The sequence below is a fragment of the Meles meles genome, chromosome 18 (genome assembly GCF_922984935.1).
Source record: "Meles meles chromosome 18, mMelMel3.1 paternal haplotype, whole genome shotgun sequence".
Classification (NCBI taxonomy): domain Eukaryota; kingdom Metazoa; phylum Chordata; class Mammalia; order Carnivora; family Mustelidae; genus Meles; species Meles meles.
This window is the reverse complement of record NC_060083.1, coordinates 60,000,804-60,015,455: the sequence shown is the minus strand read 5'-3', so window position 1 is coordinate 60,015,455 and position 14,652 is coordinate 60,000,804. Positions and strand designations below refer to the sequence as shown.

At 60.2% G+C, this 14,652-nt stretch overlaps 1 protein-coding gene across 3 annotated transcripts in view; it reads right to left on the bottom strand.

The window, feature by feature from the left end:
- Nucleotides 1-862: 862 nt before the first annotated feature.
- The window catches only part of MGAT5B (alpha-1,6-mannosylglycoprotein 6-beta-N-acetylglucosaminyltransferase B), a 67,222-nt gene continuing 53,432 nt past the window's right edge, over nt 863-14,652 (bottom strand). For 2 of the 3 annotated variants that reach the window (XM_045985384.1, XM_045985385.1), the window contains 6 exons: nt 11,136-11,291; nt 9,852-9,998; nt 9,572-9,688; nt 4,324-4,398; nt 2,788-3,044; nt 863-2,340 (listed from right to left, as the gene is read on the bottom strand). In XM_045985384.1, the coding sequence (XP_045841340.1) occupies nt 2,142-2,340; nt 2,788-3,044; nt 4,324-4,398; nt 9,572-9,688; nt 9,852-9,998; nt 11,136-11,291 (951 nt within the window). In that variant the 3' untranslated portion in view covers nt 863-2,141. Of the gene's footprint in view, nt 2,341-2,787; nt 3,045-4,323; nt 4,399-4,727; nt 5,064-9,571; nt 9,689-9,851; nt 9,999-11,135; nt 11,292-14,652 lie in introns of those variants that run through there. The other variant, XM_045985386.1, reaches the window with a different exon arrangement.

The window sequence follows — 14,652 nt, the reverse complement described above, 5'->3', positions numbered from 1 at the left end:
ACTGAAAACCCAACAATGAGAAACCAGCAGCTGACGAAGAACTGCGGGGAAGACCGGCAGAGACACCTCACAGGTGACTTGCAGATGGCAAGGAAGCCTGTGACAAGATGCTCGGCGTCGGATGCCGTCAGGGAGCTGCAGATGAAAAGTCAATTAAAAATAGATGCAACACCGAATGGCGCCTCGTGCTCCAGACCCGGGCTGCAGGAGCATCGTTGCGCAGGACCCCAGACCGAAGGAAGTCCCGGCTCACAGAGGGTCACAGAGCACTGTCCGAGAGGCTGCAGGCGGAGCCCCAGGCTGGGCGGTCACCCTGTCGGGTCATTTGATCCTCACAGCAACTCTGAAACGACCCCCCTACCCCACCTCACCGCTTATAAGCTGTGTGTCCTCGGGCAAGTTGCTTAAACTCTCTGTGCCTCCGTTTTCTCCACTGTAGAGGGGAATATAACAGTACCTGACAGGACGGCCGAACGCATAAAATGACATATTGTGTGTCCAGCTCTCAGCCCAGTGTCCGAAGGACAGTCAGTCCCCGATAAGCGTTAGCGAGGATTCATCCCGACCCGGCTCAGGCTCTTATCAAGATACATTTGTGTTCTCGGACCTCACAGAGGCCAGCCCGAGGGGAACAGGACGGGGGACAGCCAAGTTCGCCATGCAGGGTCCCTGGAACCATGGCGCCAGGGGTGGGCGGTGGCTCGCAGGCACAGCCCTTGGGCAGCCTACCCCAGGCATCCGGTGCATGCCAAGTGACAATATGCCGCAGGGGCCGGGGTCCCCAAGACAGCCGCCCCCCCACCGCACTCGGGGCAGCCCAGGAAAAGATGGAAAACAGTGCACATGTCCTCTGCACCTCACATCCCAATAAAATATTTATTATTTCAAGAAATAAATCTTTAAAAAAAGAGAGAGAAAAGAGTGTCTCTATTGCTTTCCCCCAACAGGTCAGGTCCTTGGTGACCACTGAGTTTCTGCAGCCGAAGGGGCCGCCCAGGCCCAGAGAGGGGTCTTGGGTGGGAGGGTCCCCGCCTCAGCCCTGCGAGAGCCCGGCTCCCCTCTCCCAGCTCTCAGGGCCTGGGCTGCCTCCCTGGCAGGGGGGAGGGGCAGGCCTGGGGGAGGGGGTTGCCTGGTGAGGGCGGGTGGGATTGTAAGACGGGATGGGATGGCAGTGTCTCTGCAGGCCGGACCCGTGGAATCAGGCAGGGCTCTGGGCACGGGGAGGTGGGGAGGGGGGCATCCTGGGGCCGGGGCAGGCATGCCACACAGAGATGACGGTTTGAGGCTGGAGGAAGCTGGAGGTGGGGATGGGCAGCATCAAGGGGGTGGGGGCTACCTGGGGGCTAGTGGGTTTGGGACGCCAGGAGCTGGGCTGGGCGGGCCATGGGGCCAAAGGTCCATCCCAAGCCTTTGCCTACACGAGATGCCGGGGGGGGGGGGGGGGGCAGCGTCCAGAGTCTGCTGGGGCAGGGATGGAGGTTCTGGGGACCAATCCTGGAATCGCAGTCATGCCAAGATGAGTCTCGGAGAAGCCCGAGTGGAGAGAGCTGGACCAAGCAGGGGAGGAAAAGAGTTCAACCCAGGGGCTAGGTGGCCCCCCACGCCCACTGTGCCCCCCCACGTATAGAAAGGAGGGGGAGACTGCGAAGGCAGGAGGGGTGGGGCTGAGAGGGTCCCCCAGTCCCTGTCCCTTTTGTCCAGACCCGAACAACCACAGAGGGACAAGACTGACCCCCACGCATCACTCCCCACCCCCTGGACCCCTCGGTGAGCCATCGGGCACCTTGCCCCTGCTCCCACCACGGACATTCTGAGTCCCCATCCCCAGGGCCCTGAGTCTGGTCCAGAACTGGCCTTGCACAAAGCAAGGGGCCTCCGACCACCTGCTCCTGCCCGGGGCTCTCTGACCAATCCCACAGCTGCCTGGCCACGACGCTGCCACGAGTCCCGGGACGACATCAAGGAGCCTGCCTGGGGTGGGCACGTGGCCCGCCCCTAACCCCGCGCACGAGTCTGCTCTGCCGGCTTCCCGGCCGAGGAAGGAAACCCCAGCGCCGGGGTGTCGCGGGGAGGGCGGGTCGCTGGAGCTCAGAATTTGCTGGTGCTTCCTCCTGCGGCCGGGGCCAGGCGGGCGGGCGGCCTCACAGACAGTCCCGGCACAAGGCCACCTGGCCCTTGCGGAAGTCTCGGCAGGGACACAGCCGGTGGTACTTGGTGCTGGAGCCCGCGCAGCTGAAGAGCAGAGGCTCCTTCTGCAGGAAGCACTCGCGGCCGGGCTGCGCGAAGGCCGGGTACAGGTGGTTCATCTCCGACTCGGTGCTGTCACAGGGCACCTGCAGCCTGGACGGGCGCCGTGGGCAGCGGTCACGGCCGCAGCCTGGGGCCGCCCCCTGCCCTCTCTGGCCCATCCCATCCCCAAGCAGGGAAGAAGCTTCTAGGAGGCACCAGGGCAAACTCTGGGCCGCAGCTCCTTCTCCCGGCTGTGAGGGAGGAGGCCGGGATGGGGGCTGGGCTGGGCTGCAGGCTGACCCACTGGGAGGAACCCTGGGCCTAGAGGATGCCCGGACAGGCGAGGCAGAGGCTCAGGAAGGGACCAGCAGGGGCTGAGTCTGTGACACGGACTCCTGACCGGAAGGGCCCTTCTGGGTTCTTCCTGACCATGGGGGAGCATGAAGCCCCCACCGCCCGCAGGGCTGCAGGCAGGGCAGCAGCAGGGTGAGACGCTGCGGGTCGGTGAGGCGGGGCCGGCCCAGGAAGGCGGGCGGGGAGCAAGGGGGTCTCACTTACTTCTGGAAGGCGTCCTGGCTGTTGAGGAAGGGGAAGAAGGACGGCTCGCAAATCAGCCCGTGGTCCAGACATGCGTCCGTGCACGCCCTCCCAGCAGCGGCCAGCCAGGCCCGGAGGGAGTATGCCGGAGGCCAGGCCCCGGGGGCCAAGCTGGCGTTCTGGGCCCACTCCAGATGGGTGGCGTTGGGGGCCAGAACGAAGGGGCTGGATGGGGCTCGGGCCGCTGCTGGGGCAGGCCCTGAGGCTGCACAGAAGTCCTGGCAGGAAGAAAGCTGCGTCAGCCGGGAAAGGGGGCCCAGACACCACTGGCTGACATGGGGCCCAAGAGCAGTCACGGCGCGCTGGGGGCCTCCTGAACGCCGGGCGACCTGCCACGCGAGACGCCATCTGTTCCTCGAAGCAGCCCCACCGGGAGTGCACTAGCGTGTCTCCAGCTGCCTTACAGGGCGGGGGCCAGGGGGAAGCAGAGGCTCAGAGAGGTCACCCGCGCAGGGCCTCACCGCTGAAGGGCAGAGGCAGGATTTGAACTCAGGCCAGCCCAAGAGCCACCGGCCCTGCATGGCCTCGCTGCAGATCCCGCTAAGTTAGGCGCAGAGTTTCTACACGGAGGCCCCCGTGCCCTAGCTGCGGAGGGGCGCCAGGGCCGACTGGAGGGGCGCTCCTTGCCGGGCTCAGCTCCAGGAAGCACCTGCGGGGCCCGGCAAGTGTCTCCGTGGGCTTCACGACAGCATCCCTGCGGCTGGCGGGGGGCTGAGATCCCGGGCTCTGGCTCTGGTCCCACCCAGCCCTCCCTGCTGGGGGCTTCAGTTTTCCCGTCTGTAAAGCAACGGTCTAGAACCGCTCTCCAGCCCTTGAGGTCGGGGACAAGGTACAGACACAGGCCACAGGCTACTTGTCTGAATATCAAGTAGTTAGAAAGCAACCGACACCGAGTCCCGTGGCCCAGCCAGGCCTGCCGCCCCCAGCCACCAGCCCCAGAAGCCCCAGGCCTGGTAGAGCTCCGTGTAGGCCCTCAAGAGCCCGAGATCCCCTGGCAGGGAGGGGGAGGCGGGGCTTCTCCGATGGTCCCTTCCCCTGGGTTCCCAGCACGGAGTCCTCCCCCCACCCCGGAGTCTTCTCCTCCCCCCACCCCGGTCTCACTGCTCATCCCTGGAGGAGGAAGGAGCGGGGCCCTTCCATACCCACGGGTCACTCAATCCGGTACCACACTTCAAACAACTTCTTTACCAAAGCAAGTCTTGGCCTTTCTGTGTTGTGGTACGGGGCTGCGTCCTAGATGAGTGATGCAGCGCCCTCCCCACCCCCCAGGCCTGGTCTCCGAGCCGGAGCAGAGCAGGACCGCCCTCCACCTCCAGCCCCACCGCCTGGCGTCTCCAGGTGAATGGAAGCGGACAGATGGAGGGAAGCAGGAGTCTATGGGGCACAGAGCCCTGGGGGAGAGAGCTTCCTCGGACAATGGAGTTGGCTAGGCCCCCTCCTCCGGTCTGATGGGGTTGGGGGTATCCCCCCTCATTCCCGGAGCAGAGGGCCACCTACTTGGTGCTGTATGTAGGCGTGGATTCGCTCCAGCATCCCCTCGCAGGTGTACTCGTAGGGCAGGTAGGGGTCTACCTGTAGCAGAGATGGGCAGACACATGGGGCAGGAGGCGGCCGGGCCCCGCTCGACCTGGCTGTTGGGGGGCCGGCCATGCTCAGCATTGGGGGCAGAAATCTGGTGTGCCTAGAGAGTCCATCACCCCTACCCGGCCCCTCCACTTGGACCCCTGGTCCACCCTCCAGTGGCCCTGGGGGTCATCCCACTCCCTCCTGCCCCCTTCCTAGCCGCCCTCTGCTTCCCCTAAAGCTCAGCTCCCATCCCCTCCCGGGCTATGATGCCTGCTCCTCCCACAACCAACCAGATGGATTCCCCCCGCCCCCCACTTAAGTGACACCTCCTCCGGGAAGCCGTCCCTGAGCCCCAGCCGCGCCCGTTACTGGACCACGTTCCTTCGTGGCCCCGGAATTCCTCCAGCACCCGTGTCAGCATTTCTGATTTAACCCTCATGTCTCCCGGGGTCCAGGTCCCTCGAGAACTGGACTTTGGCTCATCTACCATGGAGCCCACTGCCAGGCACACTGTCTCATGCAGCAGGTGCTCAGGAAACAGCATCTCCAGCTCTGCCCATGAGCTGCCCAGAACGTAGAATCTTCACGAGAAGGAACACATGGGCATGTCCCGCAGATGCAATGAGACGAATCCGCAAGTCTTCCTGCCCAGGCCAGGCCCCTGGCAGGACCTTGAGACATGTGCCCCCAGCGGAGGCCACAGACGGTTACACGGCCGCCGGCGCTGGGGGTGGCTGGGAGCCACAGGTCGCCTCGTGGAGCCGCCGGTGGCTGGAGGAGCTGGGAGCCGAGGGGCGAGGGGACTGGGGAGACGTGTGGAAGGGGGCGCCCACCTCCTGCGAGCGGCTACCCTGCCTCCTCTGCGCTCTTCTTACCCGACCAACCCCTCCCCGTTGTCCCCGCCCGGCACACAGCCACCGGGGAGGAAACCCGCGGCTGGACAGGGATGCAGGGGTGACCCACCCCAGACTCAGACTGGGCCTTCGCCCTCCCTTCTCCCCACAGAGAGTGTGTGTGTGTACACGTGTGCACGTGTGTACATGTGCGTACGCGTCGTGCATGCATGCGCCCTTACACCATGTGTCTACGTGCGTATAACGTGCTACGCGTACGTATCTGCGTGTGTGCACGCGGTATGCGTGGGGGTGGCCCCGCCTGGTCCAGCCCGATCCCGATTCGTGCCCTTTTCCCACCAGCAGCCCAGGGAGTGTGACTAACACTTGTGCCCAAGTGGGCGTGGCCTCCCTCCCCTCTGCAGAGCCCGGCAGCATCAGAGGCCCAGCAGGTGGCCGTGCCCGTCCTGCTTCCGGCAGAACCCACTTTGCAGGGCTGGAGGCCCATCCTAGGCCCTCTGCCTAGGGGCATCCGGACCCCCAGGCTGGGGAGAGGCTCCCCTTGAAATGGGTTCAGGCCACCAGAAGATTCTCAGGACAAGAGCCTAGCCATGTGGCTTTGCCCCCAGTTCCCACTATGAGCGGCCACTCTTAATCCGAGGGCGAGTCCCCCTCCCCAGAGAACCCCAGGTCCTGCATCCGGCCACCACTGCACAGCCCAGCCACTGGGTGGCCTTTCCAGCCCTGCACTGTGCACCGCTGGCTCCCGACTTTGGTGCCCTGGACCCTTGAACACCTCTGGGGTACATGACTTCCAGGCCTGGTTAGAGATAAACCCTCAGAGGAGAGAGTTCCCCTCCAAATGTCACTCTGCCTGCTCCACGGCACCCTCTCCACCCCAGTGACTCCTCCCCCATGCCCCCCCTCCGGGCTTTGAAGCCCACATCACATCAGCCAGCCGCGTCCCACCTGCCACGAATCCCCGTGGGAGGAGCCGGCCTGCCTGGGAATTAGCTCATTAGGCCCAGTTACAGGTGTGCCCAGTAATCAGTCTTGATGGGCTGGCAGGTGCCGGCCCTGCACTGTCAGGAGTCTGGGCGGAGGCGGGTGCTGGCCTGGCCTCTCCCCAGCAGAGACGTGTCAATGGCAAAGCCACCTACCCCTGAGTGGGGGGACAGGGGGTCTCTCCCAGCTCCTCTCTGTGCCTCGTCCTTCTTCCTCCCTCTCCCCATGAAAGGCCCCAGGACCTGCAGAAGAGCCATGTCCCCGGACGGGGGCCCTCAACCAGTTCTCTAAAACAGGATGATGAGGGCCGCCCAGGCTGCTTGTTGAAAATGCAGACGCCAAGGCCACACCCGTCCTTTAAAATCAGAAGACAGAAAGGGGCAGTGCTTGGTGGCTCAGTTAGTTAAGCATCTGCCTTCAGTTCAGGTCATAATCCCGGGGTCCCGGAATCCAGTCCCGCATCGGGCTCCTTGCTCAGTGGGGAACCTGCTTCTCCCCCTCCCCGTCTCCTGCTCTCTCTCTCAGAAAAAAATCTTTAAAAATCAGAAGATGGGCCCAGGACCTGCATTTTAATGACCTCCTAGGTGACTCTTGGGTAAGGGGGTAAACTGCCCCGGAGGAAGGGTGAAGGCAGCAGGGCGGTCAGGTTGGGGCCCACCTACAAGTCTCAGCCTGGCAGACTTGCAAAACCTTGGTTCCTTGACCCTTTCGTTATTGTCATTTTTTAAGGCAACTAATGAACAAAATTAAACAGATGTTCATGGAAAAAAACCAAAAGGAAAACCAATGAAAAGTAAGTTTCCTCCCACCCAGACACCCAGGCCTGTCCCCAGGGCAGCCACTGTCATCAACTTCTCGCGCATCCGCCCAGAAAGAACGAGCGAAGGCTCGGGCGCTCTCCCTTGCGGCCCCTCTGCAGCCCCTCGGTGTTCTGCGGCGGGAACGAGCTCCCCACGGGAACGAGCTCTCCACGGGAACGTGCTCCCCACGGGACCGGGTGTCTTGGTCCTTTAGCTCAGCGACGATCTTGCTGAGATCTGTTGGGCCAGACCTGAGCCCTGGGGGTGGGCAGAAGCCTGCAAGTCTCCCATCCACCCCCCAACCCCCCACCCCATCCTTGTCCCCTGGGATAGAAGCTTCGGATGTTTGCTCTTCAGTGGGAGGGCAGAGGGAGCGGGAGCAGCATGTGCGGTGGGTGTCCCTCCCGGGCAGCCATCTGCCTTGCTGGGGGCCTTCCGCTGCAGCGTCCAGCTGGGACGTTCAGTGCTGTGTGCTTGGGGCTGGGGTTGGTCAGCTGGGGGGGGTGGCTTCTTTCTCCTGGGCCGAGGCCACCCTCTCGGAGAGCCCCTTGTTCGGCCCAGCGAGGGTCCCCAGGTGCAGCCCTCTGCCCGTGACGGATGGAGCTGGGGATAAGCACCTGGGTTTACTCGATCCTCAGGTAGGACAATCTGGGATGTGACTGGCTCCATCCATCCCCTCCAGCCCTGAGTGCCAGGTGCCACCGGCCAGGGTGACCTACTCCGTAACACAGCATCTCACTTTGTCACTCCAGGACCCTTCTTGCTGGGATCACTTCCCAAATAAATGGCTTGTGCCTTGGGGTTCCCGCCAGGAGAAACCCAGTCTAAGACAGTCGGTGACCTAGAGGAACTCACAGTAGAGATGTGCTCAAGCTGATGCTTAAGGAGGGGAGGGCACCTCCTAGCCGCTCAGGGGTGGCCCAGGGGCTCAGCCACTCCGCAGGCCAACCTGGCCATGTCCCGGTCCGTCACAGCTAAAGACGGGCGGAGGCTCTGACACAGCAATGTTCTTCTGGGCACCTAGCTAGACAAACACTCAGAAGGATGAGGGTGTGGTCAGGGGAGGAAGGGAGCAGGCGAGGTAGGTCGGGATTTTCTGGGGGCATCTGCAGGGGTGGGGGCCCAGGCTGGGGGTTCCAAGTGGGAGTGAATGACAGAGAATGCAGGGAGCTGTTAAAAAAAAAAAAAAGCAAGCCTGCCTCAGGGTCAGGAAAACCAGGCAGGGGCTCTGGGCTCAAAGCGAAGCCCGTAAGTCCCGCTGGGGGGTGTCTATTCCTGTTAGTCTCTGCCCTTGAGCCTGACAGTGCCCCCCCGGGTTCCCTGGGGCAGCAGAGACGCTGGCCAGCTGTGGCCTCCCAGGGCGTGGCTCTCCCTTGCAGAAGGAGCCTATCAGGTCACTCACTTGTGGCAGCCCAGCCGAGACCAAGGCTCTCTGGGTCTGCCCCAGACCCAGAACTACACCCTGAGCGATGCATACCTCCCTCCCCGGGAAGACACACCCCATGAACATGGGTTTGGGCAAGGAAGGGGACACCCGCAGGGCTGGTTATCTTTGTTCAGCCTCATGTCCAAGCTACAGCAAGAGGCGGGTCCAGAGGGATCGTGGCAAGCAAAGCGCCGTCTGCATGGTCTGTCCCCTTTCCCAAATGAAGGAGCCAGAAGAGCATGAGGGGCCATCAGAAGGCACGGATGAGGGGCGCCTGGGTGGCTCAGTGGGTTAAAGCCTCTGCCTTCGGCTCAGGTCATGATCCCAGAGTCCTGGGATCGAGCCCCGCATCGGGCTCTCTGCTCCGCAGGGAGCCTGCTTCCTCCTCTCTTTCTGCCTGCCTCTCTGCCTAGTTGTAATTTCTCTCTGTCAAATAAAAAAAAAAAAAAAAAAAAAAGACGGCACGGATGGGCCTGCCGAGGAGACAAGCTGCACAAGCCCCTCCTCACCCTCTCCCCACCCACACACCAGCCCCTGCACAGGCCAACGCTCACGTACCTGCCGAAGGAAACCCAGAAAGTTCTTCCCCCTTGCTACTCAGAGTGTGGCCCTAGGCCTGGCACCACCCCAGAGCTACAGAGCAACACGGGATTTCAGCCCCACCCCAGACCTGCTGAATTCTGAACCTTCATTTTAACAAGATCGCCAGATGACCTGTAGGCACAAACGTGGTCTGAGATACGCAGCCAAAAGGCCACAGGCCCACACCAGCAGCAGAGTCCCAAGAACCTCCACGCACTAATTCTGGAAACATTTACTCAGCATCTAACTTGTGCTACGAGTGCTCACGGGGCTTAGCCTCTGAAGGTGCTTAATAAGTGATTCTGGATCCAGGGCTGCCATGTAAGGTTGTGCAGGTCGCTCATGGCACAAAGGCATTTCCCTGCCTCTCCCTCCCCCCCACCCCCAAACGCAAGCTGGTAAGTGGGAACCCCTGTCAATTATGCCAACCCAGGCCTGAGAGTCTGAATTCACCAACAGGAACCTCTTTTTCTAATTATAGCTAAGATCCCCAGCAGCGGCTTATGGCAGTCCTGACTAGATCTGAGCCTCACCTGCGTTCTCATGATGGCCTTGATGGCTGCTTCAAACTCCTCTGAGTTATTGTAGTCGACGGTCCACACGTGGGGTTTGCCAATGAAGTTCTCCGCATAGGGGTGCTGGGAGAACACCTGGCGGGGCAGAGAGAGCAGCGGCTTCTCCCTGCGCCTGCCAGGCCGGCCCGCGCTCAGGGGAGGCGCCCCCACCCACCTTGTCCCACCCATCCCTTCCCCCCTACTGTCTCCCCCTTCCATGGGCTGCGGGGTCCTCATCTCAGACCCCCCCCCAACTCACCTCTCTGGAGGTGGGCTTGCCTCGGAAGAACTCGTGGTTGAGGGAGCTGTGGGGTGGGCTGAAGCGGGACTGGAGGAAGACGCAGCCGTTGGCGATGGCCTCCAGGGGCGCGGGACCCTCGTAAGGGAAGCCGAAGCCTATGAAGAGCTGAGGAAGGAGAATGACGCGGTCAGGGAAGGCTGAGGAAGGAGAATGGCCGCGGTCAGGGAAGGCTGAGGAAGGAGAATGACGCGGTCAGGGAAGGCTGAGGAAGGAGAATGGCCGCGGTCAGGGAAGGCTGAGGAAGGAGAATGGCCGCGGTCAGGGAAGGCTGAGGAAGGAGAATGGCCGCGGCGGTCAGGGAAGGCTGGGCGCCAGAGCCCCGGGAAGCCAGGGCTGGGACATTCACGGGAGGCGGCCAGGGCAGGAAAGACTGCTCAGACCGGCAGGGTGCCATGGCAGGCTCCTCCCCTCTCGGGCCTCAGTTTCCCCATTTGTGAAATGAGGAGGTCTGATTAGGTAATATCAGGAGCCCCTGCCTGCTCTAGCCGGCTGTGATTCTGGAGGGGGAGGGAGAAGAGTGAAGGTCTCAAGCCCAGAAGGCTTCAGACTCACACCTACCGCTGAACTCAGAGGACTTTACTCATCCTAAAAGCGGTTATTCAGCACCGAACTCGTGCCAGAAGTGCTCGCAGGGCTGGCGCCCGGAAAGCAGTCAGGAAACGACTCCGAATGCCGGCCTGCTGTGTCAGGTTGTTCAGACCGCTCACTGCACAAAGCCTCTCCCCCTGCCCCAACACACATATGCACACACCCAGGAAGCCGGAAGAAAGGGCTCCGGCTCCATCAGGAGCGGACCTGAACACTGGCCGGAGGCCCCTCCAGGCTCAGCTGACCCCACGGGGCCCTGCAGCAGAGTCACGGCCCCCGCGCCCGGAGCTGCAGCTCCAGGAACGCAGCGGAGGGCTTCCAGCAGCAGAACTAGCAGCCCCGTGGAACTCCAGGCGGGACATGCCCTCAGCCGGCCCTGCCAGCCCTTCCGCGGTTCCGAAAGCTGGGCCCGGCCCCGGAGTCCGCCGGGCAGCCCGCTTTCTCTTCCCCACTGCTGAGCCTCGGCTCTGCTGGCCCTGCCCAGGTCCCTCCTGAGTGAGCAGCTCAGGGTGGGAGAACATGCTGGGGCAGGTCTGCACGGGGAAGGGGCCACGAGCCTCAGTGGCAGGCATGGCGGGGAGTGGGGCACGTAGGGCGACCTCCTCGGCGTCCGGGGCCAGGCTGGGGTGAGGACGGTGAGGGCGCGGGGCTCACTTTGGCCTTGCGCAGCAGCTGCTGGAACTCGGGCTGTGGCAAGAGGCCGTGGTTCTTCACGAAGGCCGGGACTTCGGGGGGCCGCTGGCTCTCATAGTACACGGTGCCGTGGATCTCCATGTACTTGTTCAGGATGCCCAGGAACTTCTCCTTCCCCTGCGAGAGGAGGGGGAGCAGTGGGAGCCTCGCCCCAACCGTGGGAGGCAGAGCTGTGTGCAGAAACACCCCGGTCTGGAAGTCGGAAAACGTGGGGCGGTTCTTAGGTCGGCCTTCAGCCAGCTGCGTGACCCTGGGCAAGGCCCCTCCCCTCTCTGGTTCTCATTTTTTTCATCTGTGAGTTGCAGAGGTCGGACTAGACAATTTTTAGCCACGGAACTGTCTTCTTTGCAAAGAAACCCTAGGGGGACCCATATTCAAATGCCTCCCAATGTAGCTGTTCAGCCCCCCTGAAGCGCTGGTGATCTCCAAGGCCACCCGAGGAGCTGTGGGGCTGAGATCACCTCCCTCCGTCCCTCCATGCGCGTGTCCATCTGCCCATCCCCCCACCTGTCCATTCATCCCCTCCTTCCCTCCATCCACTCATCCCTTCTCTCCCCCTCCCCCATCCATGTAGCACATTTTTATTAACCACTTGCCAGGTGCCGGCGCTGAGCTTACTGCCAGGAGCACAGCCGGGACAAGACGGAGCCCTTGTCTCTAAGGACACCCGTGAGCGAAAACCCTCCGAAGTAGAAAAGGCTCAGCCCCTCCAGACTCTAGTCCCACATCCAGACTCTGCTTTCAGCCCAGCCCAAGGGGGCTGGCAACAGGCCCAGCCTCAGGGGAAGGGGACAATGGGAGGCAGAGCGTAGACGAAGAGATAACAGCTCCGCCCAGGGCACCCGTGGGACCCGTGGCCAGAGCCCTGAGCCAGGAGCTGTGGGCAGTGTAGGACCTCACTAGGGGTAAGCATGGGGTCTGTCACTGGGTTCTACTTTTGGGGGCCTCTTGAGACTCACAGGAGAGAGGAAGGGATACAGGGACAAGAAAGGATCAAGATCACAGAGGAGGCTGGGGCAGGGAGCGGTTTTCTCAAGGCTAGTCCCGGGCAGACCAACAGGTCAGGAAAAAAGCAGCCAGGTTCTCCCCATTCTGCTGGCTAGCCATGAGGTCAGATAACAAGGAGCTTCGGCCAAGGTTCAGTCTGTAAACCGCAGCTTTTGAAGAATGTTATCAATGGACATGAAAGTAAGGACCAATTCACGTTCTGAAATTCCAACTGTACACGTTGTTCATAAGGAGGCCTTCCTCTTTGGGCAAGGGTGGACTGGAAGAGATTATTCTGAGCGAAATAAGTCAAGCAGAGAGAGTCAAGTATCATATGGTTTCACTTATTTGTGGAGCATAACAAAGAACCACGGAGGACATGGGGAGATGGAGAGGAGAAGGGAGTTGAGGGAAACCGGAAGGGGAGATGAACCATGAGAGACTATGGACTCTGAAAAACAACCAGAGGGTTTTGAAGGGGCGGGGGGTGGGAGGTTAGGGAACCAGGTGGAGGGTAATAGGGAGGGCACGTACTGCATGGAGCACTGGGTGTGGTGCAAAAACAATGAGTACTGTTACGCTGAAAATAAATTTTTTAAAAAGTGGGGGGAAAAAAAAGGGTGTACTGGGTACTGCAGATGGTCCTGCCTCTGAGAACAACCAGGAGAGATGGGGAAACAGAAAATTTCTGTGAAGGTAGTGAAAATCTACCAAAGCAGGAAGAAGTACAAGGCCGAGATCTGGGAGAAGAACGGAAGGAGATTGTGGAGGCCGGAGCTGGGGTCAGCGCTTCCCCGCTGGGAGGCACCCGCTGATTCCTGAGTCAGCATCAAGGAGACTGAGCTTCTGGTCACCCTGTAGAGCGGGAGGACAAGTGAGGGTTCAGGGTCTGCCCGGGTGGGGGGGACCCTGATGGAAACCACACACTGTGGGTTGGAACTCTGAGGAAACATGCTGGAAGAAAAAGGGGTGGGCCAGACCTAGAGAAGCCCGGACAGAGGCTGAATCTGTGTGTATTTGGAGGGGGGGGTGTCTTTTGTTTATCTGTTTATTTTGGAGAGTGAGCGGCAGCACAAGCAGGAGGGGCAGAGGGAGAGAGAGACTCTCAATCAGACTCTGCAGGGAGTGCAGAGCCTGACACGAGGCTGGATCCCAGGACCCTGAGAACAGGACCTGAGCCGAAACTAAGAGACAGAGGCTTGACAGAGCCATCCAGTCGTCCCAGGGGCTTTTTAATAGGCTTTTAAATCAGTTTTAAATAGTCTTTTTTTTTTTAATTTATTTATTTGACAGACAGAGATCACAAGTAGAGAGGCAGGCAGACAGAGAGGAGGAAGCAGGCTCCCTGCTGAGCAGAGAGCCTGATGCGGGACTCGATCCCAGGACCCTGAGATCATGACCTGAGCCGAAGGCAGAGGCTTTAACCCACTGAGCCACCCAGGCGCCCCAAGTTTTAAATAGTCTTAATCCCTATCACTGATTCTGTGATTCAAGATTGCGGCAGCCCCAAACACAGGCTAAGAGTGGAAGTGAAATCCTCTCCAGAGGAAGAAGGCATCGTCCCCAAACTGTTTTACACTTTCTTATATTCATTTTCCAGAACTCCGAAACACAACAAAAAAACAATGAAATCCCAATCAAAACCCCAGCAGGCTTAGAAGAAACAACTTTGAAAAAGAAGAAAGCAGGCAGATTTATATTACCTGATTTCAAGACTTATTTTAAAACTACAGGAATCAAGCCGGGTGTGCTACTGGCATCAAGACAGACAGAGAGATCGAAGCAAAAGAACAGAGTCCAGAAATAGACCCACACGCGCATGGTCAATTGATTTTTGACAAAGGTGCAAAGACATTTCAGTGGAGAAAGGGTAGTTTTTTCAACCGATGGTCACGGAACATTGCGTATCCACGTGCAAAAAAGGGAAAAGAATTAGAACTTCGATCTCTACCATATCATACATAAAAGTTAATTCAAAATGGACCATAGACTTAAATGTGAAATGTAAAACCACAAAAATTACAGAAGAAAGCACAGGGGAAAAATCCTTAGTGAGCTTGGGTTACACAAAGATTTCTTAGATGCAACACCAGAAGCATAATCCTTAAGACAGTGGACTTCATTAAAATGAAGAACTTTGCTCTTTGAACGATGCTATTAAGAAAAAGACAAGGGGGGGGCACCTGGGTGGCTCAGTGGGTTAAGCCTCTGCCTTCAGCTCAGGTCATGATCTCAGGGTCCTGGGATCGAGCCCCACATCAGGCTCTCTGCTCAGCAGGGAGCCTGCTTCCTCCTCTCTCTCTGCCTGCCTCTCTGCTTACTCGTGATCTCTCTCTGTCAAATAAATAAATCTTTAAAAAAAAAAAAAAAGACAAGGGGCGCCTGGGTGGCTCAGTCAGTTAAGTGGCTGCCTTCAGCTAAGGTCATGATCCCAGGGTCCCAGGATCGAGCCCCGCTTCGGGCTCCCTGCTCGGTGGGGAGCCCGCTTCCC